Source organism: Scyliorhinus canicula, chromosome 22, assembly GCF_902713615.1.
Source record: "Scyliorhinus canicula chromosome 22, sScyCan1.1, whole genome shotgun sequence".
In the NCBI taxonomy this organism is placed as follows: Eukaryota; Metazoa; Chordata; class Chondrichthyes; order Carcharhiniformes; family Scyliorhinidae; genus Scyliorhinus; species Scyliorhinus canicula.
Genome location: NC_052167.1, coordinates 623,823 through 647,536, shown reverse-complemented (window position 1 = coordinate 647,536; position 23,714 = coordinate 623,823). Strand labels below are relative to the sequence as shown.

Genomic DNA, 23,714 nt, shown 5'->3' with positions numbered 1-23,714 from the left:
ATCTCGCTCTTTGCCTTAAAATAACGGAGCGAGGATTTTGATCTAAATGTGTTCCTGATCTCAGGTGAAGGTCACCGACCGTCATTTCTGCCTGGTACAACAACAAGCCGAGTTTCTAACCCAACAGTAAGAGCACGACCAGAGGAAAGGTGCAATAAATAACTGGTCAAGCTCCGGACCGCAATATGGACAATCCCTGGAAAAATAAACACAAGATACACACTGTGACTACTTGACGCAAATTTACAACACAAAGGTAATAAAAAGTCAGCAGATACCATTGTGGTTGCTGAAGAAGTTTCCTTCGGGGCGCTGACTATGTTGTTTTTGCTGTTGTTTGTCTGCGGCTGTACAGAAAACAAAAGGATGGGTTAGCTTTCACAGTGGAATCGGAAACACTGTTACACCAACCAACGCAGAACACGAAGATACGCCAATGTCCAATTGTCTCCAGGTTCTGATTCAGCTGCACTGGGCTGCCTTCACGTTTGGGTTGGGGGTGTGAATAGGGCAGGCAGGTGGGTGGCGGGCAAGATAAAAAAAATAAATAAAGGTTGTCACCAGGTCAGCTACTATTTTTACCAGCCATTTCTCCATGATTAATACCAACCAAAGCTGGGACTGCGGAGAGTTGCATAGCTGCATGTAGTACATCAGAGGCTGAAACAGAAGAGTTAGTTCCCAAGTGTCATGTCACGTAGTTCATTCCACCTTCATATTGGGACTCAGGATTTTACACAACACCAATTTCATTACAGCATTTTACCTCAAACTTACCAGAGCACTCGTCTCAGACTTGTATTAATTTTTCAAAACCCATTTTAAATCACATTCCTCCATTTCATTGATGACCACAACTCCAAGACAATAGTGTTTAGCTGCCTGTAAAGTGCTTGGGCACGTCCTGAGGTTGTGAAGAATGTGGTATATATACACAAGTTCTTTCTTTATATTGGTCGTACCGTTGTGCAGGAATGATGGACACAGGTGATAACTTTAATAGTTTAATACTGAGGTGCTCTTACATGCCATGCCTATCGCAGATGAGAGACAGCCTCGATGCCCTTCCCCTACAGTGTCAATAACCACTGGTGCAGAGGTCATATGGCGACCTGTGAATGGATGCACATTCTGCTTTGGTGATTGAGTGCATATTTTACGGCATGTGCTTACCAAATTGAACCATGCCAGGGAAGAAGCATCAAGTGCTCCCTCCTTCGTCCCGAGGAGCAACAGTTATGCTTGGCATCAACTTGCTGACAAGTATAACCTCTGGTAGTTGTTAGCAGATGAACCTAAAGATCAGTGTCTTAAAGCAAAAGATGTTGCTGCAGTTTAAAAAAAAATCAAATACGGTTATATGTGTAGCCTCTGGTGTGCTTCTGACAGGCAAGGAGAAGTTGGACTTTATCTTAAAGTAGGAACAGGAAAAAGAAGGAAGAATCATTGCGATCTCAAACCTGGTGACTTTATGCCTTGATAAATGTCTATGGCACGTAAGTGAACACAAAACAATGAGCAACGTGACAGGACAAGTTCTACAACAAACACAACAGGGCACAGGCAACTCTTAAGATCCGCCCTAGTGACACCACTGGATGGGATGGTAGGATGGTGTGCACACATTCGGTGATCACGAGACGCAAAAGATGAGGTGAAAATGTTCAAGTTACAAAAGGTCCTCACCATTAAGTGAACACTGGAACTGGACTTCCTTTTCTGAACAGTTCAATAAAGAGAGAGGGAAGACAACAAGAAATTTCCACTGGTTAGATATGAAAAGCACAAAGATTGTTTGTGAAGGGACAGATGGATTACAACAAAAGCAAAAGAAAGATCTATTCTACTGCCAAGGTAAATTGTGTGTTTCTCAGGTACCAGAGTTTGTATTTATTTAACCAGCAGATATCTGCACTATTGGAAAGTAGAATTGGGGAACTTTAATATAACTCACCGGATCAGGCCACGCTTGTATTTTACACCCGTCCCAGTATTACTGGTCAAGTTAAATGTAGCATCAGTCAAGGTGCAAAACAAATACGGCTCCCAATCGTATCAGTTTCCGAAGCGGTGGGATGCTTTAAAAGTGCCCCGAATTCCAATACAAGTCCCAAATTCACAGATTGTAAGGTGCCCTGTCTTCTTGCATTGTCACGCAAGTTGAACTTAGGTTTAATTCATTGGAGGCGAGGTGGTTAAAGGGGGTGACCTCATGAAGGGAACAACAGATGCTTGGCCATGACCCTTACCTCCACCAATGGAATCCTGATCAGCAGTCACAGGGGGTTGGGGGGGGAAGAGATGGTGGGAGTAGGGGGCACAAGACTAGAATTTGAGCTACGTTCGTTGAAAAACAAATCCAAGGAAAGGTGATGTGACAGAAGGACTGGGAGAGTGTGGATTGCAAAGAGTCTGGGTGCAACTGACTAATTTTAAAAGCAAGGTGTACAATAGGCAGTCAAGAGGAATGGGGCAAGGGCAAGGAAACTGGAGAAGATAGACTTGACATGGTTAATAATGTGGCATAACACAGAGTATAAAATGTTACTCTGTTTCCAATCGGATTATGTTTCAGATTTCCTTATACATCAATTTTGATAAACTGCCACACCTAAACGTAAAAATGCCTGCCGCTCTGCTTTCATATGTTGCCCATTATACTGGCTGCATTATACTGGCTGCATTAATCGTATCTCAGGCAGGCCAACGCATGCGAATAATGAGAAATCATTCCTGGCATTCAAGCTGACTGCAGATTATATAGAAAAAAAAATCATGATGTTATTTTTACACCCTGACTTCATTCCAACAAAAATCACCAGCAAATTCTGGAAACCAGCACCACGAGTTGTTTGCTGCACAGGAGTTTATTGCAACTCCTGTTTTCCCAATTGCAGATATCAGTCAAAAACAAATCTGAACTGAGAGATGGTGATCTACCTCATCCCAATAGTTGATATTGAAACAGGATTTCTGCAATGGGCTAATTACATGACGGGAGATTTAAAGGCTCGGCTTATACACCTTGAGAACGCAAGGTCCTCTAACTGGGCGATAGCACTGCTGTTGGGCTGTTGTGTGATTGTTTTAAATGGTGGTATAGTTGCACTGGATGAACCAGTTGCATTGATTCTTCTTCAATCCCAAGCTGATATTCCGAATGACAATGGAACAAGGTTATTCCCACTGACGGCAGGTAAGTTCTGGGGCTACAAATGTCTAATTGAAAAGAAGATGCTGAATGCGTACTACCCATCTGACATTTTCAAACCTTAGCCTGCTGAATAAACAGAAAATCAATTAAATTAATGCAAACTTTACACAAAGAATATTTAAGGGGGGGGGGGGGGGGGGGGGGGGCGGGGGCACATATCAAAAAGTTGTAATTAATCATCGCGTTTCATCATAGCTATTGAAAGTGGTAGTTTTTACTGGGTTGAGTTTCATGAATGAAACCATGGGTGGCGTGCAGAAGATGATACCATTGCACACAGAAGATTATGGATTGGCAAGGCCAAACTCTATGGGCTAAAGTTTAAAAATATGAGATGGATAGTATGCATTCATCATCTTCTTTTCAAACTCTATGAGGGAGAATGCAACATAGAACCGCTTTCAACTGTGTGCCTGTGGGTCACAGTGTGTAGTTCTCATGTCCCACTCCAAAGACTAGGCTGCCACTCACAGTTCCAGGGAGCCACTGTTGGAGGAGCCATTTTTCAGATGAGTGTTTAAACCTTGGCCCTCCCGGATGGACAAAAAGATCCCACGGTGCTATTCCAAAGATGAGCGCACTGGTGTCTTGGCCAATATTCATCCTTAAGCCTACGTCACCAGATTGGGTGATCTGTTCAGTATGCTGTGTGTGGGGGCTTGCTCTGAAATATTGTTTCTTACATTACAACAACGATGACCCTTCATAAGTAGGTCAATGGCCGCAAAACAATGGGACATCCTGAGCTCATGAAAGGTGCCATATAAATGTATGTTCTTATTTTCAACTGAAGGAGGCTATGCAAAAGGTGCATCTACAAAAACAATGAGCTGTGACAGCAGTACTTTAACAGAGAATATTAGATGGGATGGGTGGTTGTTGGCTTCAAAGCACATCAGTCGACACTCAGTACTGGTTGGCAAATGACTTATTTTTTAACCCCCTTTTTCTCTTCTACCCCAGTCCTATTGCCATTTTCTCTCTCAGCTTGCATGATATCAATAAGGGAACAATAGCTGAACACAGTCATGATCTCGTAAATGGATGTTGATGGGCGGAACTAATTTCTGACTCAATACCCAATAGCAAAATCCCACACACGATTGGTTCCACTTCAGTTTTTCCCATGTTACATGGGGGTCATCACATTGCTGCGTGCCCACCTTCATATCAACCACCATTTTTGAATTTGTTGAGTTGTTATACAGCCATTTGCCCTTCCTGCCATTAACCCCCCCCCCTTTGTATTCAGGCAGGGGACAGGAAGTGATGCATGCTGGCCTGCCTGTGCCAATGGTTGGCCAACAAATGAACAAATTCTGGAGTGGGTCCTGAACCTTCCAGTTCAGAGGCAGGGCAACTCCCCCCCATAACCACACCAGCTTCCTACCCACCAAAATCCACTCGCAGACACTGGATAGTAATTCTGCTTTTATCCAAATGATCTTTCGGGGGCACTGAAAGAGTCTAAGCGTTTGGATGTTTGAGTACAAGTTAATGCAAGAAAACCCCCGGGTTTGAAGGGCTGATCCGATAAGTAGGTAATAAACTGGATAAATATTCCATTTCCCCAGCAGTCTTCCAACTGATCAGGAACGCAGGGAAAGATATCTAATAAGAATGCTCAATCTCAGCAATCTCGCTTTGTTTGCTTTATAGCCACCAGCTAGATTCCGACCATAAAATAACAACAATGTTCCCATCCATCTTGGCCCAGTGTAATAATCCTCCAGCAGGCTGCTCCTTGAAAAAAAGCGTTTGTTTTCTGAAAGTGCATTAGTGGAGGTGAGATTGAAGTGGAAGAAACACTGTTTTGGCTGTAGTGTAAATTGTAGGGGATCGGAGGATGGGAATAGATTCTATAATGGCTCCCAATCATATCTATCCGTGTGACTTCTGATTGAGGGGTATAGATAGTGTGGGATCTGACATTACTGCCTATTACAAACAGTGGTTATCACTGCTGCTTCACAGCTCCAGGGTCTCAGGTTCGATTCCCGGCTTGGGTCACTGTCTGTGCGGAGTCTGCACGTTCTCCCCGTGTCTGCGTGGGTTTCCTCCGGGTGCTCCGGTTTCCTCCCACAGTCCAAAGATGTGCAGGTTAGGTGGATTGGCCATGATAAATTGCCAAAAATGTTAGGTGAGGTTAGTGGGTTACGGGGAGGTGGAGGTGTGGGCTTAAGTAGGGTGCTCTTTCCAAGGGCCGGGGCAGACTCGATGGGCTGAGTGGCCTCCTTCTGCACTGTAAATTCTATGATTTATGATGCAAGGAGGAAAATTCCCAGCAATTAATAATTGGAAAAAACTGTTTTGCTGTATGAAGGTTGCCTGCAACTCTTGTAGTTGTGGAGAAGTGCTCATGGCACGAGACCAGAAATGTGGAGGTCGTGAGTTCAAATCCCCCATAACCAGTTCTGAAAATGAATTCAAGAGCTGTGGCACTCTGCGGGCAGGCTCTTGGGAAAACCCAATGACTTTGAAAGTTACCAGATTGTTGTAATAACTCAATGACCTTCTTCGAAGACGGAAAGAGAGTAAGCTGTCTGTCCTGCGTGTGCTTCAGTCACATACTGAGCGGTTGACTTTAATGCTCTCTCAAGTGGTCTAGCCAATCACTCAACTGTCAGGAACAACTTGCATTTATGCAGCACTTTCAATGCAGTAAAAAACGGACCCAAGCCACATGATCTGACAAAGCATGACACGGAGCTACTATATGGAGTGATATTAAGACAAAAGCTTAGTTCACAAGGTAGGTTTTAAGGAGTCACTCACAGGGAGAAGCAGAGCGGTGATTTAGGGCAGGAACTCCAGAGCTTAACAGGACCAAGGTAGCTGCCAATGGTAGAACAACAAAAGTCAGGGATGCACAAGAGTCCAGAATTGGAGGGGTGCAAAGATCTCGGAGGATTGTAGAGCTGGATAGAGGGAGGGGTGAGGCCACGGAGAATCTTGAACATAAGGATGAGAGGGACGGTGCAAATTCAGCCTTGCCAACATCTCCAGCATCCCGAGTTCAAATAGGAGACAATAAATCCAGCTAGCTAAATGCTGCCTGCCAACTTGTCTAAATATGGGCAAAATGAGAGCCCAGCTGTATCAGTTGGCATAGATCCACAACATAAAAGCAACAAAGAGTATTTCAGAGACAAAAATGTAGCAACACAATGGCAAAGTAGAGCATTCAGTGTGTTGGGAACATGTAATGAAAAGTATGAAAATATTTATTATTGTTTCTGGGAAACACAAAATTTACTTGGCGTGCTTCGAAAGCAGTTTGACACAAAATATGAAACCTTTACATTAACCCACTGGCATTCTACTGCCACTAGTAAAATGGGGCATGTTATTTAATTCAAGTTGTCTTTTTACAATGCATGCAAGGATGATAACACACTTTTAACATTCAGTTGCTTTGTAGCCAAAGTCTTGAATTCACTCGTCAGGATGTCAACTATGTTTCTGAAAATGGATCAACTCCCCTTGTTAAAACGGCCGGAAGAGAACGATTTAAAAAATATATTAGACATTTGTATGCTAATATGCCAGGGTGTAATTTTAAAACTTCATACAAAAACATATATCTGAAAAAAAACTATTTTTAAAACGTTGCTTGATACCACTAACCAAACATTTACACTAAATATTTACTCAGCATTTTGAGAGGAGCTACTCTATTGTACAGCTTAGGGAAGAAAACTATTTTCCGAACATTCTTTCTGATGCTTTTTAATTTGTATCTGCCCTTGAGGACTCTTCAGTATAAACCCCCCTCCAATGGGGAGGCTGCTCTATACACATATCTGCAAACACTCTTGGTACTTTTTTTTGTATAAATTTAGATTACCCAATTATTCATTTTTCCCCAATTAAGGGGCAATTTAGCGTGTCCAATCCACCTACCATGTACATCGTTGGGTTGTGGGGGTGAGAACCACGCAGACATGGGGTGGATGTGCAAACTCCACACGGGCAGTGACCCAAGGCCAGGATCGAACCTGGGTCTTCAGCGCCGTGAGGCAGCAGTGATAACCACTGTTCTGCCGTCTTTTGGTACTGTTATTGATCAACCAATAGGAGAGTAGAGGCAGAGCAGGTGCAACATTCCAGTCCCACCCTCTTTTTATTCAGTCACAGGCTGTAGACATTACTGTTACCCATCCCTAATTGAACCTTGAGAAGATGTGCGTGAGCTGCCATCTTGCAATCTATCTGGTGCGGGTTCTCCCACAGGAGAGGAAGGGAATTCCAGGATTTTGATCCTATGAACAGTGAAGGAATGGTGACATAGCTCCAAATGAGGATGGTTCATGGCTGGGAAGGAAGCTTTCAGGTGGTGTTTCCAAGCACCTTGTCGTTTTAAGTGGTCGTAGTCATGGTTTTTGAAGGTATTATCAAAGGAGCCTTGGTGAGTTGTTGCAGTTTCTCTTGTCGATGGTGCACACTGCTGCCTCCGGTGGCGGAGGGAGTGAATGATTAACTCGTATTGTGGTTGTGATGATGATCAAGCAGAGTGCATTTTCATGGATGGTGTCAAGCTTTTTAAGCGTTGTTGGAGCCGCACTCATGCAAGCAAGTGGCGAGTATTCCATCCCACTCTTTGACTTGTACCTTGTAGATGGTGGATAGGTTTTGGGGAGGCAGGAGGGGAGTTACTCATCGCAGATTTCCCAGCCTCGGACCTTCTCTTGCAGCTAAAGTTTTTATATGGTTGGTCCAGTTAATTTCTGCTCAATAGTAAAAACGTCGCTTGACTGTGGGATATAACATGACAAATCTAAGTGGTGCTTCATTTCAGCCAGACCAACAGCAAGCCTACCCCTCTGGCACGTGACTTCAGCCAATGAGGAATGTTTCTCCAGTACTACTGCTGTCTACTGCTCATCTGCTCCACTTTTGTTTGATCAAATTTGTTTCCATTTGCTTTTTAAAAAAAATATATTTTATTGAGGCATTTACAATTTTAACAATTTTCAACATCAAATTTCAACAAAAACCACAAACAATATAACCTACCCCCCCCCCCCCCCCCCACAGCCCCGAGCACCAACCCCAGCCAACATGACTTACACAAACATTGCCACCTTCCCCAGCCACCTCTCAGTTGGTTCTCATGCCCTCACTCGTCTCTTCCATGCCTCCCATTCCCCCCACCCCCCCCCCCCCCCCCCCCACTCCCAACAGCTTAATTTTTTATCAAAGAAGTTGATGAACGGCTGCCACCCCTGCAGCGAACCCCTCAGGGCAAATTTAATTTATTCCAGTCTGAGGAACCCCGCCATGTCGCTAACCCATACCCCCGACTTCGGGGGTTCTGAGTCCTTCCATCCTAGTAAGATCCGTCTCCGGGTTACCAGGGAGGCAAAGGTCAGGGCATTGGCCTCTCTCACCCCCTGGGCTCCCGGGTACCACCCTCACTTGTAATACATCTGACTGACGCCAGCAAACCCCTGCCAGAGATCCCTCAGCCTCAGACATGCCCAAAACCTATAGAGAAGGTTCGCAGGACCCCCGCACAGCGCCCACACCTATCCTCCTGCTCATCCGGGCCACAGTCATGTGCGTCCTGTGGATCACCTTAAACTGTATCAGGCTGAGCCTGGCTCACGACGAGGACGCATTAACTCTCCTCAGGGCCTCCTCCCATAACCCGGCCTCCAACTCCCCACCCAGCTCTTCTTCCCCTCTCCTATTGGGGCTCCCTCCCACTCCATCAGCTCCTTATAGATCTCCGAGACCTTCCCTTCTCCCACTCCTGTTCTCGACACCACCGTACCCTGTAGTCCCTGGGGCGGCAGGTGCAGGAAGATCGAAACCTGCCCCCGCACAAAATTCTTTGTTTCCATTTGTTGATATCATTCTTTAAAATCACCTTTTGTGCATAAAAGTGGAGATTGTTGGGTCTAGCGAATGGATTAATTCCCGTTTTGGTCATCCAGTCCTTGGATTCAAAACACCCAGTAGGGTATAAGATTTGGGTCGATGCAGATCAAACTCTTATCAATGTGCCCTATTGGGAAAAGAAACTGGCCTTTTAGCCCCTCGAGTTTATTCCATCAGTTAAATTCAGGCTGATATAGGACCAAACTCCACGTAGCCGCATTCACCCCACACCCCTTAATACCTTTAGTTAACGGAAATCTATTAACCTCAGCTTTAAAACTAACTGATAGAGCATCGATTGGTGTTTGCAGAGGAGAATTCTAAACTTCTACCATCCTTTGCGTCTATAAAAGTTTGCTCCTGCAAGGTCTGACTCTAATGTTTTGACGATATATCCCCTCGAGTCTGGGACAGCCCAACTGGCAGGAATAGTTTCTTCCCATCTACCCTGTTTCCCTTAATATCCTGAAAACTTTGATCAAATCACGTCTTAACTTTCTAAATTCCAGGAATTCAATCCTAGTTTGTTTCATTTCCCCCAGCCCCTTCTCCCCCATCCACCCACACCACCTCCCTTCTCCTCCCCACCCACACCACCTCCCTTCTCCTCCCCACCCACACCACCTCCCTTCTCCTCCCCACCCACACCACCTCCTTTATCCTCCCCACCCACACCACCTCCCTTTTCCTCCCCACCCACACCACCTCCCTTTTCCTCCCTCCCTAACCCATGCCACCCCTTCTCCTTCCCCCTAACCCACGCCACCCCCTTCTCCTTTCCCCAACCCACGTCACCCCCTTCTCCCCCCAACCAATGTCACTCCCTTCTCCCCCCAACCCACGTCACCCCCTTCTCCTCTCCAAACCATGACACCCCCTTTCCCCTCCCCTACGTCACCCCCCTTTTTCCTCCCCCACCCACACCACCTCCCTTCTCCCCCCTCCCTAACCCACACCACCTCCCTTCTCCTCCCTCACCCACGTCAACCCCCTTGTCCTCCCCCTAACCCACGCCACTCCCTTCTCTTTCCCCAAACCCACACCACCCTCCTTCTCCTTCCCCCCCAACCCACGCCACCCCCTTCTTCCTCCCTCCCACCCCACGCCACCCTCTTCTCCCCCACCCAACCCTCTTCTCCCCCACCCAACCCACGCCACCCCCTTCTTCCTCCCTCCCACCCCACGCCACCCTCCTCCCCCACCCAACCCAGCCTCCCCCTTTCTCCCCCACCCACCCACACACTCCCGCTCCCCCACCCACCCACACCCCCTTCTCCCCCACCCACACATCCCCCTCTCCCCCACCCACCCACACCCTCCCCTCTCCGCCACCCACCCACACATCCCCCTCTCCCCCACCCACCCACACCCTCCTCTCTCCCCCACCCACCCACACCCTCCCCTCTCTGCCACCCACCCACACATCCCCCTCTCCCCCACCCACCCACACCCTCCTCTCTCCCCCACCCACCCACACCCTCCCCTCTCCCCACACCCTCCCCTCTCCCCACACCCTCCCCTCTCCCCACACCCTCCCCTCTCCCCCACCCCCCCACACCCTCCCCTCTCCCCCACCCACCCACACCCTCCCCTCTCCCCCACCCACACATCCCCCTCTCCCCACCCACCCACATTCACTGTTTCTAGCTTTTTACCATTTAGAAAGAGTGTGTAATCTGGGGGGGGGTTTTTTAGGTTCAAAGTGGATGACGTTATATTTGTACGAATGCATGTTGCACGAGCGATGTGGGATCTCAACTTTTTCCAACATACATTCTGGGACCCGCGAGAGTGAGGATCCCAGTGCACCGCTGAATGAAGGTCTTGTCTGACTAAATGTAAGGTAGCTTTTAAAACTCATCTCCTTAATGGGACTAATCGGCAGATGTTTTTGTTTCTGTGTTATATAATCCATTGTGCGGTTTTTTACACACTATTATTATACAGTCTTAATTATACTTGACGAGTAGAATGCACAATTATCCAAACCATCATTTGTACTCGAACAGTGTTCCATCATCCTAATAACTAATAACCAATTCTGAAAGCATTGAGCATAATTACAAAGTGAATGCCTATTAAAGGTCATCGAGGAGGGTGGGGGTGAGGGGTTTGGGTTGCCTTTAAAACCAGAATAGGTTTAAGCCCCTAATGTGCGCATAAGCAACGCCTCATTGAAAAGGCCTAATTATGTTTGGCAACTCTCTGGATCAACCATTATAAGTCCCCATCATATAGATTGCGGTTCACAAATTCAAAGTGGCACAATCATTAAAGCTCAGAGTGCAATTCCTGTTCGCATGCAACTGTAATTCTCAAAATGTAGAAGGCCTCACATGAATCAGGACTGGGAGGAAGAGCGGCAGAAGGACGTACTCGCCCTGGTCGGGCTTCCTTTTTGAACAAAAGTTGAATGGAGGTCTGGCTGGTAAAGACAGGGCTGATTGGTGAGTGTGCAATATGCAGCTCTTGGCTTCACAGTATAGCTAAATCAGGCCGGGACGGTGCAACCAGAAATCAGCGAGATCACCCAACTTCAATAAGCAGTCACTTATCACTCGGGTAACAATTTCAGCGATGACACAGGGAGCGAGAACACTCTTCCACATCAAGTGAGATGCAGCTGTCTTGCTTGGAAACACTGACTCCATTTTGAGTGTTTCCTCCATCTTGGTCGCCAACAACGGCAGGTTATAGACAGAGTGAAAATACCCCAAAGAAAATGGTACACGCGCGCACGCACAAACACACACACACAAAACCGCAAACCTACCTTCACTCCATCCGTTTTCTTATTCAGTAAATTTTTTGCTGCTGCAAAAATCAAATGAAACAAAAAACAGCGTGAGCGTTTATTGCGTGACCGATCGTCTACTGTGAAGATGAATTTCTTTCCGACGATCATTCCATTTGGCACAAAAACATCATTTCGGGAGAATTTAATAGCTTTCTAATGACTGAAGACAAGGAAATTGTCAGTGTCAGAGCAAACCACAAATTGAAGGGCAGGTTCAAACATATTCAGTCAGCGAATGGAAATTACTGTCTCAGTCTTACCTTTCAGGAATTACAGTGAAAAAAGGAGAGGTATAGAGGAGAAAGAATGATGTTTGAACTGCAATATTTAGTACTTAGGTTCTTTTGATTTTCAAGGCATTTTCATTCCAAATGCAGCAGTCCTGTATTAATTGTTGGCAATTGTATGAGGCAGGTCCATAGGAACCACTTAGACAGGTACAATCATGGCCTTATCAGAAATTAACCTGCCCTTGTCCCTTGAACAGACTGCTCTGTCCTGTGGCAAAGTCTGTGACCAGATACAATATCGGGCAAAGGTGAATACTGGACAACAGAAAACGGAGGATAGGCAAACACCAATGAGAGAGAGTCCCAGAGGAACAAAATTTGAAATCAATTTGACAAATTATCATCCACAAATGGAAAATTAAATGGACACACAAAGAGGACCAGAGCAAGGTACATCTTTACTGGAAACCTGTGTGGGAAGCAGGAAATGTGGGTGTACCACTTTAAGAATGCTTCCTAAGGGCCTGCCAGAAGGACAAGACTTTGAGCGGGTATCGACATGCTCAGTTTTTTCTCTCTCCGCCATTACATTCCACAATCCATATGGAGTGGATCTATGAGTGAAATGTCTCTACATGGGTATGAATTGCAGCCACTGTCCTAATATACGTCATACGCTTATGTGCTGTGGGGAAAGGGACCTAATAGCAAAGGGTATCCACATGATGAAACATGTTAGGCAAGCAACCAATCCTCATGCACGCACAGAGGTGAAGGGAAGCATTAGTTTAATGAGATGGGGACAGTGCACACTTAGTCAATGTGGTAAATGAGAAGTTTGGAAATGAGGTGTCTTACTCTTCTTCCACTGCTTATAAAACATACCCTGGAATACCATCGCATTCACCCATTTCTTCCTGAGTGAAGAGTGTGCTGGATTTATTCCTACCTTCCTCCAACACTTTGCAAATTACCAATAATGGGCTAATGTGAAATACTTTCCTCCTGCCCTATCCTTCTCCTCCCACAGGTACCATGCGCTAGGAGGGCATTGGCGACCAAGAACTTCCATTGGATTGGCCCATGATCAAGCGTGGCTAAGTACTGCAGCATTTTGCCGTTGCCTTCTGCAGTGTGGCTGACCAAGAAACTCTCCCACTCTTATCGCCTGCTATCAGACGTATTGGAAGGACCTGTCCCCTATGTGTGTGGAAAAGAAAAAATCAACACAAGCGTGAATTGGGAAAATCTAGGATAAACAATTTTATTAACAATTATATGGCTATTAAAAAAGTATTTCTTGGTTGGTATCTTTGTATCAACAACTGCCATCCTTTAACAATTGCACAACAGATGCAACTACTTCACACATACTTGGACAGATGTGGTAGAAGGTGTGCAGGCAGGGGAGAAATATTGGGATGGTGGTACAGATTGTAGTCTAGAAACTGGAAATGCCCAAGGATGTTGGAACTGGATTTCAAACCCAAATTAATCCAAATTGGTGATGGGTACTCTCAAAATTTACTCTCACGTTTTAGCTTTCATCACATGTTGGTCATTCTAGATCACTTTTTAAAAAAAGGCTTGGGTGAAATAATCAGAAGCCGCCATATTGTAGCACCCTTATAATTTTATAATCACCTCAATTTTGTTTTGCCAAAGCGCCCAAATGGTTATTTTCTAGAAATTACACTTGTCCTTTTTCCACACTCTGCAATTATCTAAAATGCATGTCTGGACTTGTTCACTCCTTCAATAGCCTGTGCAACGCTGTCTTTTTGACGTAGTCTCTCCAGCTTGGGACCCCTGGGATAACTTGCTATGTGGCAAAGGAGCTTCTGAACTTCAATTTATCATATAATGGCTGACAGTTTTTCTGCTTTAGCATCGAGAGGCAGAGGTACTCAACTGTGCTCTCGTGAAAAGGTGAAAGTGTTTCAAAACATTGGAAACAATCTTTAGTCGGTCCGACAATTTGAGACCTGCTGATTTAGAATTTAACCGTCATATTATACTAAAAGCAGACCGTCAAAGTGATGGAAACAGCTTCAGAGTGAAAAAATATCTTCAAACCCAATTGCTGTACTTTCAAAACAATAAATGTCGCTATTTAATATTTTGACATTTGGAATAGCTATCGAATAATGGAAATCTTGGTACAGTAGGCCAATCTACTTTCTCTTGCTGTGCTCGTGCAATGTCTGTAGAGGCGGGGAAGTGGGCCTGTGTCTTAATTTTGGGGTCCTGATCTCAGAGGACCCAGACCCGTTGGTGTGCTCGCTCCCCCATCCGTCTCAATGCTGGTGCAAGAAACAGGACGGAGGATTGCGATCAGGATCACGCCGACCTACCTGCCGAGAATCGCACAGTGTTTCCTGCAGGACATGACGCTTAGTCGTTTTTTGGGAGAATTGTGTCCAGCATCTTTGTGCCTGCTCTAATATTGCTCCTTCAACTTTCCATCTAATTCCATTAAATGTTGCAACTGACTTGCCTTCAATAGCCACTCGTTCCATATTTAACTCACCCTGCCCTGAATGGAGTTTTCGAACCTCCTTCATCGTGCTTCAGGTACAAATCCTGCCTTTCTACCCTACATGACTGGGTCACGGAGCAGTGTTAAAAATCTTTTACTCTGGGATCAAATGAGAGTTGGACTTATTTTTAACAGAATGATGAAACCTTACAGTTCGCATAGTGGGTGATCTCCATTTATAAACATTTGAAAAATCAGTCAGAGCATGCTCCAAGTACTTCGGTAAAAATAACGTCACTGTTTGGTTTTTCAGATTCAGCTGCGTGTGTGCCTACCGTGTTCCATCTGAGGCTCTCTGTGTTAAACGCTCTTTAGATTGTCGAAAGTCAGGGAGTAAAATGTATTCTCCACAAAAATCTCGACAGCAAGCCATGCACCAGATCGGTGCTTCAATAGGCTCAGCCAATATTAGCGGACAACTGCCCAACACAAACAGCAAACTAGTGCAGAAGCTGGAAGTCGGCAGCTCAGCAGGACAATGAGCATCTGCCTAAGTTTTGGGTTCAGAAGTTGTCCTCAGATCTCCCGTCCCGCGGTTCGTGAACAAGGTTGTCTCAAATGGCTTTCCATTCATAATGCGGACAACAGATTTGCAGTCGAACATGTTAACTGCTTGCTTGCCAGTACGGCAGGAGCCCATTTTCAAAGCTAAAAGACCAGCTAATGTGCACGGGGCACATGCAGGCATGTAAGGGACCATTACATTTCCCTCCCTATGGTTTTTTTCCTGTTGTTTTAGACCCACGTACCTTTTTTATTTTGTGAAGGACACAGAATAACCTCGGTAAGCAATGATGAATGATGGTTAAATGACAGTCATTCCGAGTTAAGGTGAGAGCACTCAGTCCGCATGCTGTTTTTCAGTGTTGTTCAATGACACATACCTTGCTCAGCCAGACCAGCAGCAGCTGTGGCTGCTGCAGCTGGAGCTGTGTGCTGCCTGCCAACTATCGGAAGGGAAGGATTTAGTGACAGGAGCCGAGAAGGCCCGAAGGTTAAAAAAAAGAGGAACAGCAAAATCCAAGTGTTTTACCCCCACCATTTGCTCTATACTTTCTAAATTACATCCAACTTCATGTCTTAATACATGCAAGGAATCTTAATAATCAGACAGCTATTCTGCCTATCATGTCCATGCTAGCCCTTTGAAAACACGATCTAGACAGTCCCACCACCACCTTTCTTCTTTTCCCCAGAGCTCCCAATTCTTCCTGCTTCAGGTATTTATTGGATTTCTTTCTTACAGTTAGCACTGAAGCTGCCTCCACCACCCTGTCAGGCAGTCCATTTCAGATCAACACAACTCGCTGCACAAAAAAAATAAATTCCCCTCATCTCCCCTCTGGTTATCGTGCCAGACCAGCAAGGCAATATTGTGGGTTGGAAAAGATGCTGCTTTCGCCGCCTGCTGTGTGCACCCCGTTCAATCTGCCTCAATCACCAGGCTCAGAAATTCCCTAGCTGGCTTTAAGAGGACGTCTTGTTCTGCCAGCCACTTGTGGGCTTTGGCTGGAGTGTCGGCAACAGAGCTCACGGCAACCTCCTTTCCCCTCCCGCTCTTTCTAATCGTGGATTAATATCGGGGGGGGGGGGGGGGGGGGATGCCCACTGTTGTGTTGTTATGGTGACAGAGCATTTCCCTCATCCCAGCAGCTGATGTAGGGGCATTGACGCCCACAGTTGACCTCATTCCATCAGCGGATTTACGAGCCTGAATTTGCATTTTTTTAAAAACTGGAAATGGTACAGTGTGTCTCACTTGAAGCAGCAGAGGGGGTTTTAAACATTAACTGAGACCACTACACTTTCCAAGTTCATTACTGACTGTAGATTTTACATATGTTTGGTCCATTTCGCAATTAATCGTCCTCTTTTTTCCCCTCCCTGTATGCCCTCTCAATGCCGAGGCTCCTGATCAATGCCAGCCTGCCTCTCCACTTGGCTGGCTATATAACAGGATGCCCTCCCATTCTTCCTCCTACATTTTAGGAACATTTCCAGGCTCTGTTCATCTCCCAGAAGGGCCCCCTGCTCACTCTCCCCCCCCACCCACCCCCCTCCTTCCCTCCCACCCACCCACCCCCCCCCCCCCCCCCCCCCCCCCCCCCCCCCCCCCCATTGCAGCTGAGATTAGGAAATCCATAGCCGGGAGGTGGTGGGTGAAATGAAACACTAGCCCACGGGCACCTGACACCTGGTGGGTCTATTCTCCAGTGGAATGTGCCACTATGCTGCTGCATTGAGGGAGATTTAGAATTCTGCTGCCTCACCAATTAAATTGCCCCTTTCTAGAAACCCCTGTTCTCCAGTACAAATAGACTATCCATCAAACGGGCAAAATGTCTGGCAAATCACAAATGCACACCAATCACCTTAAAACTCACCATCCATCATTTTTTGGGGTTGCTGTTGTGGCAACAACAACAAGATCTCGTATTTGTGTACACCTTTTACACAATAAACCGTTCCAAAGCACTTAATAGGTACGTTATAAAACTAGATTTGACACCGAGCCACACGATGAGATATTAGGTCAGGTGACCAAACGTTTGGTCAAAGAGGTAGGTTTCTAGGAATGTTTTGAAGGAGGACATGGAGGTTGGAGGGAGAGGTTTAGGGAGGGAATCCCGGAATTTAGGGCAAAGGCAGCTGGAGGCACGGCCACCATTGGTGGATAGGGGATGGGCCGGGGTGGAGATCAAAAATTGGGACTGAGCAAGAGGCCAGAATCGAGGACGGTAGAGGTCTTGGTGGAGTCGAGGGCTGGAGGCAATGACTGAGGCAGATGAAGCGAGGCTATGGACCAATTTGAAAACCAGGATGAGAATTTTAAGATGGATGCCTTGCCAGATCGGGAGCCAATGCCGGTCAGATGATGGGGTGGTGGCTGAACAGGACTTGGCCCGAGTTAGGACATGGGCAAAGTTTTCTCTGACCTTGGGTTTACAGAGGGTAGAACCTTGGCTGGAAAAACATTGGAATAGTCACACCCAAAGACAACAAAAGCGCAGATGAGGATTGGAAAAGCAATTGAGCTGAAGCAGAGAGTTTTGAACTGTGGGAAACACCTCATGCCCATTTCCCTCAAATACAATTTTTTCAACCAATGTTTGGAAATGTTCTCACACCCTCATCCTTGCCATTTCTTTCTCCTCACCTTTCCAACACTCCCCTAATGTAACTCCTCTTCTTTGTAAAAATGCCGTGGTATGTTTTGCTCTCTTAATAGGTGCTAGACAATTTGCTGTCCTCTTTCGTTCCAAAATGGAACATATTAGCCAATGTTTTAATGAACACAGTTCTCCCTCTAACAGAAATCACGAGGGCACTATTTTAGAGTGCACCGGGGGACGAGACAGGGATGTCCCCTCTCCCCACTGTTGTTCGCGCTAGCTACAGAGCCGTTGGCAATTGCTCTGTGAGCCTCCAGGGGCTGGTACGGTGGTTGGTGGAACGCAGAGTCTCGCTCTATGCAGACGATCTGCTTCTGTATGTATCGGACCCAATAGAGGGGATGGAAGAAATCATGAGAATTCTGGGGTAATTTGGCAGGTTTTGGGGGTATAAGCTAAATATGGGAAAAAGTGAGGTGTTTGCGGTCCAGGCGAGGGGACAGGAGAGGCGCTTGGGGAAGCTGCCGTTTAGATTAGTAGGGGAGGCTTTAGGTAGGTACCTAGGCATTCAAGTGGCGTGAGAATGGGACCAGCTGCATCAATTAAATCTGGCCCGACTAGTAGACCGAATGATTTTCGGAGATGGGACGCGCTCCTGTTGTCATTAGCTGGGAGGGTGCAGACGAATCCTCCCGAGATTCCTGTTCGTGTTTCAATGTCTCCCCATCTTTATTCCGCGGTCCTTTTTAAATGGGTCAACAAAGCGATCACTGGTTTTGTTTGGGCGGGCAAGACCCCGCAGGTAAGGAAGGTAATTGCTTGAGCGGAGTCGGGGAGAAGGTGGGTTGGCGTTGCCAAATTTTAGTAACTATTATTGGGCGGCGAATGCAGCCATAATCAGGAAGTGGGTGGTGGGGCAGGGGTCGGCATGGGAGCATATAGAGGCGGCTTAATGCAAGGGCACCAGTCTGGGGGCGTTGGTAACTGTGCCTCTGCCATTCCCGCTGGCACAGTACTCCACCAGCCCCATGGTGGTGGCGGCCCTGAGAGTCTGGGGGCAATGGAGGAAACATGTGGGAGCAGAGGGAGCATCAGTCTGGTCCCCAATCTGTAATAATCACCGGGTTGCTCGGGAAGTATGGATGGGGGGTTCTGGATATGGCGGAGAGCAGGATTGAGAGGATGGGGGATATGTTTATAGATGGGAGCTTTCTGAGTATGAGGGCACTGGAGGAGAAGTTTGGATTGGCGAGGGGAAACAAATTCAGGTATCTGCAGGTGTGGGACTTCCTACGTAAACAAGTGGCAATCTTCCCGCTCCTACCGCTAAGGGGGATTCGGGACAGGGTAATTTCCAGAAGGTAGGTAGGAGAAGGGAGCATCTCGGACATTTACAAGGAACTTATGGGGTCAGAGGAGACGCAGACCGAGGAGCTGAAGCGTAAGTGGGAGGAGGAGCTGGGAGGAGAGATAGAGGATGGTCTATGGGCGGACACGTTGAGTAGAGTCAACGCGTCCGCAACATGTGCCAGGCTCAGCCTGGTACAATTCAAGGTCGTTCATCGGGCTCATAAGACAGCGGCTCGGATGAGCAGATTCTTTGGGGTGGAAGACAGGTGTGCAAAATGTGCGGGAGGACCAGCGAACCATGTCCACATGTTCTGGGCATGCCCGAAGCTTAGGGGATTTTGGCAGGGGTTTGCGGACGTCATGTCCACGTTGTTAAAAACAAGGGTGCGCTGAGTCCAGAGGTGGCGATTTTCAGGATGTCGGTAGACCCGGGAATCCAGGAGGAGAAAGAGGCAGACGTTCTGGCCTTTGCTTCCCTGGTAGCCCGGAGACGGATACTATTTGCTTGGAGGGACTCAAAGCCCCCGAAGTCGGAGACCTGGCTATCGGACATGGCTAGCTTTCTCTGTTTGGAGAAAATCAAGTTCGCCCTGAGAGGGTCAATGTTAGGGTTCGCCCGGAGGTGGCAACCGTTCATCGACTTTTTCACAGAATATTAATCGCCAGCAGAAGTGGGGGGGGGGGGGGGGTTAGTTTAGTTTCGAGTAGGGGGTTATCTGTAAGGGAGGGAGACGGCTTTTGCACTATGTTTATAGTTTCATGTACAATGTTTATTTTGTTGTTGTTATAATACCAAAAATACCTCAACAAAACGTTCATTAAAAAAAAAGAAATCACGAGGGCGGTACGATGGCGCAGTGGTTAGCACTGCTGGCGCACGGTGCCGAGGATCCGGGTTCAATCCGGCCCTGGGTCACTGTCCGTATGGAGTTTGCACATTCTCCACGTGTCTGCATGGGTCTCACCCCCACAACCCAAAAAGATGTGCCGGATAGGTGATTTGGCCACGCTAAATTGCCCCTGAATTGGGAAAGAAAGAATTGGGTACTCGAAATTTCTAAAAAGAAAACAAAGGCACAAATCACTAGCAATTCTACTCCAGGGTTCTCTGGCAGTTTAAACAAGTACTTTTAGGCAGGCCGAGGTCTGATGTTGACCTTGCTGTGATCTAAATGGTGAAGATAATGGCTCGATCGTACTACAATCATGTGTTCCAAATGACTTTGAAATGCATAAGGCGACAGCTAAAGGCTACGTTTCAAGAAACCTCTACAAAGAATTTCACACAGTGATTAGCTGTGTAGCCAATGTGTCATTTGCTCTGGTGTAGCCGATAGCCATAAGAGTTACTGCTTCTTCTCATTGCGGCACTTGGAAAATGTCAGTTGGACAGTGCACTTTCTACCCGTATTACCCTTTGGTTTGGGTTTCTTATCTTTTGCCTCTCCAAGGCATTTACTGGGATATGGGTGGGTAAGTTAGAAGACTGGAGACTGAGGTGGGGCTGGGGCTTCATAGGTGGTGGTAGGGAGAAGACAAAAGCCATAATGGCACGACCATAATGATGTGGGACCAGGTTTGGTGAACTGGAGTTTTCTGCCTGTTAAGTTCTTATGTTGGTATGTGGACGCAATGCAAAAATAAATGCTGCTGGAATAAATACTGGCCTATAGAAAACCAATTCGCGCTCGGACCTAATAAAATAATTAATTTTGACCAACATTGGTTTGGAGGATAGAACGGTGATAGAGCCAGGTCGGAGACAATTCAATTTCTGACGTGAGCTTCAGGAAGGTGCTGAATGTAGCAGCCAATATCATTGCGGGCAGAGAGGAGGCAAGAATAGAGGGGCAAGTCATGCTGGGTATTCCTTGACAGCTACCTCCAAGGTGGCAATTTGAGAACAAGCTATATGCCTCTCTGTTGTTTGTGTCAGGCTGGTGAAGAGAAGAAAATGTATCAACTTGCAAAATGAAAAGGGAAATAATCCAACCCCGGGAATTCTTTAAAAATTTATTATTTTCAAAATTGGTGACCTTCGTTTCCTAGCAGGGTAGATGCAGTAGGTGTTGGGAACACCCACATCTCTATATACCCCTCCAAGAGCATCTTTCCTTCAGCGTTTGGATGAAGAGCTGGAATTCTCTACCTAACATTCCTATGGGGGTATCTTCATCACATGGACTGTCACAGTTCAAGGGATTGGCCCACCAACACTCTCTCAATGGGCAAATATGGATGGACAGCCAATGGTGGCCTTGCCAGTTGCACCTTCATTCCAATAAATGAATCATAATATAAACACACCTAATAAGGTGTGACTCGCCAATTATTAGACAAACTGCTGGTGGGCTGTAAAAAAGACAATTAGACTGTTGAGTTCGGAAGGAGACAATATACAATTGCTACGGTCTCTTTATCTTATTGCATTTAAAACACATCTGGCCTTCTTCTTTGTCAATAATAAAATGTAATAGTTATTGACTAATTCCTTCTTTCCTGGGGAAAGCATTTATTCCCGTGTCTAATACATTGTTTAAAATAATTAAGTTGATATAAGCCTAGAAACCCCCTTTGCCATTGTTGGTTGACAAAGACTTCAATCTGCGCAGAAATGGTTTTGTCTGCTATTCCAATGTGGATGTTAATGGATTAATGCTTGTGTTAAAATATTATTTAGAGGAATGTCTTATAAACACACTAAGCATTTGTCCATCAATATCACCAGCAGTGATTCTAGGTACTTATTTTTATTTACTGTATGTAACGCAATACAGCCAAAGTAGTGACTTAAGAGACATACCTGAAAAGTTCCTTGTGGCTATCATTGTCGTCAGAATTGCACCCTGTATCAGAAAAGATTAATTAGTGAACCTGTTCACTTTTGCCCTATACCCTGTGCCATTTACCATGCAAAAGAGTCTTGCTAGGATTTGACAGAACTAAAAAAAAAGCATTCAACTCTCTACAGCAGTAATCCAAAACTAATCAAGGCAGCTGTTGGAGACACTTTCTAGTTCCCATCATCCACGGGCAGCACTTCCACCTCAGAATCGTAAGGCAATGGGTTCAAGTCCTTCCCCAGAGCATTGAGCAAATAACCTAGGTTGACACTCCCAGCGTTGTACTGAGAGAGCACTGCACTGTTGGGAGTTGTTGTTCTTTTGGATCAAATGTCTGCCCTCGCCGGTCAGCATAAAAAGCCTGCTGCAAAACTATTGCAGAGAGGAGCAGGGGAGAATTCCCCAGTGTCCTGGCCAACATTTATCCTTCAACCAATTACAAAAGTATTGCTTTAACTGGTCATCATCATATTGTTACTTGTGATGCACAAATGGGCTGCCATTTTTTACTACATTACAAGAAGGTCTGCACTCCAAAAAGTAATTTAATTGGCTGTGAATTGTTTGGGGCATCCTGTAGTTGTGAAAGTCTCGATATAAATGCAAGTTATTTTCTTGTTGTGTCATGCCAATAACAAAAGTTTGAGTTTGTGCTAATTCAAGATTTTAACAATTTCTCAAAGAGAAGCTACAGTTATAAATCTAACGCCTCCAGTCTTGTAGAGAATACTTTTTCAGTTATCATCCATCAGAAGGAGTTGTGTGAAAACTGGATAAAGTGAATTGGTTAATTGGCTTGTGTCTCACAATTTCAGACCCATTACCAGTATCCACATTAAATTGGGAAAGTCGGAATTGTTAGATGTAAACTGGCTGAGGTTCATCAAGGATCATCTCCTACTATCTACAATGGAGTTGTGGCCTCATCAATACTACCGGCTTCCACCATCTCCCAGGAAATCTTTTTATCGCGGGACCAGAGATCAGAACTTACAAATTCCATAAATGATCTCCTACATAAGCTCAAAATCATTTGACGTGATTTTTTTTCAGTACAGTATTGCTAAGGAAAAGCACTAAAATGATTAAAGTTTTTTTAAATTGAGTGTTAATAGGTTATGTTCCTCTTATTTTCCTATATTAGCTATGCAATTTGTATCCTGAATATCCAAGATTGATGTCACAAATCAGAAGTCATCCTCGATTTATCCTTCACCATGACTGAATATCCTGTGACAGATTAATCCAGGTGCCTGAAATCTATCCTGGACAAGTGTGTGCTGTGACGTTTATGGGCAGGAACAGTTATATATTCAATCAGAGATATTTCGAGTCAGAACTGCACGAGGTGTTAAATAGGAATCCTTTATTATTCTCTGCTTTTGGCCGATGCCCTCTGCTGATACATGCATGCATAGTAGTCCCTCTGTTGGGACATGCATGCATAGTAGTCCCTCTGTTGGGACATGCATGCATAGTAGTCCCTCTGCTGGTACATGCATGCATAGTAGTCCCTCTGTTGGGACATGCATGCATAGTAGTCCCTCTGTTGGGACACGCATGCATAGTTGTCTCTCTGTTGGGACACGCATGCATAGTAGTCCCTCTGTTGGGACATGCATGCATAGTAGTCCCTCTGCTGGTACATGCATGCATGGTAATCTCAAGCGGACAAAATGCACAACACAATTTTCAATACACTACATGTGGAAAACCAAGAAGTGACAAGAATGTAATGGGCAGGT

The 23,714-nt window shown here is 45.8% G+C and overlaps 1 protein-coding gene across 8 annotated transcripts in view; it reads right to left on the bottom strand.

Moving 5' to 3' along the window:
• The window catches only part of camk2g2 (calcium/calmodulin-dependent protein kinase (CaM kinase) II gamma 2), a 394,966-nt gene that overhangs the window by 63,427 nt on the left and 307,825 nt on the right, over window positions 1-23,714 (bottom strand). For 2 of the 8 annotated variants that reach the window (XM_038782783.1, XM_038782786.1), the window contains exons 12-16: window positions 21,930-21,972; window positions 15,548-15,610; window positions 11,871-11,911; window positions 1,687-1,719; window positions 279-347 (exon numbers count right to left, since the gene is read on the bottom strand). In XM_038782783.1, coding sequence (XP_038638711.1) covers window positions 279-347; window positions 1,687-1,719; window positions 11,871-11,911; window positions 15,548-15,610; window positions 21,930-21,972 — 249 coding nt within the window. The remainder of the gene's footprint in view (window positions 1-278; window positions 348-1,686; window positions 1,720-11,870; window positions 11,912-15,547; window positions 15,611-21,929; window positions 21,973-23,714) is intronic. The other 6 variants (XM_038782784.1, XM_038782788.1, XM_038782785.1 and 3 more) reach the window with 3 other exon arrangements.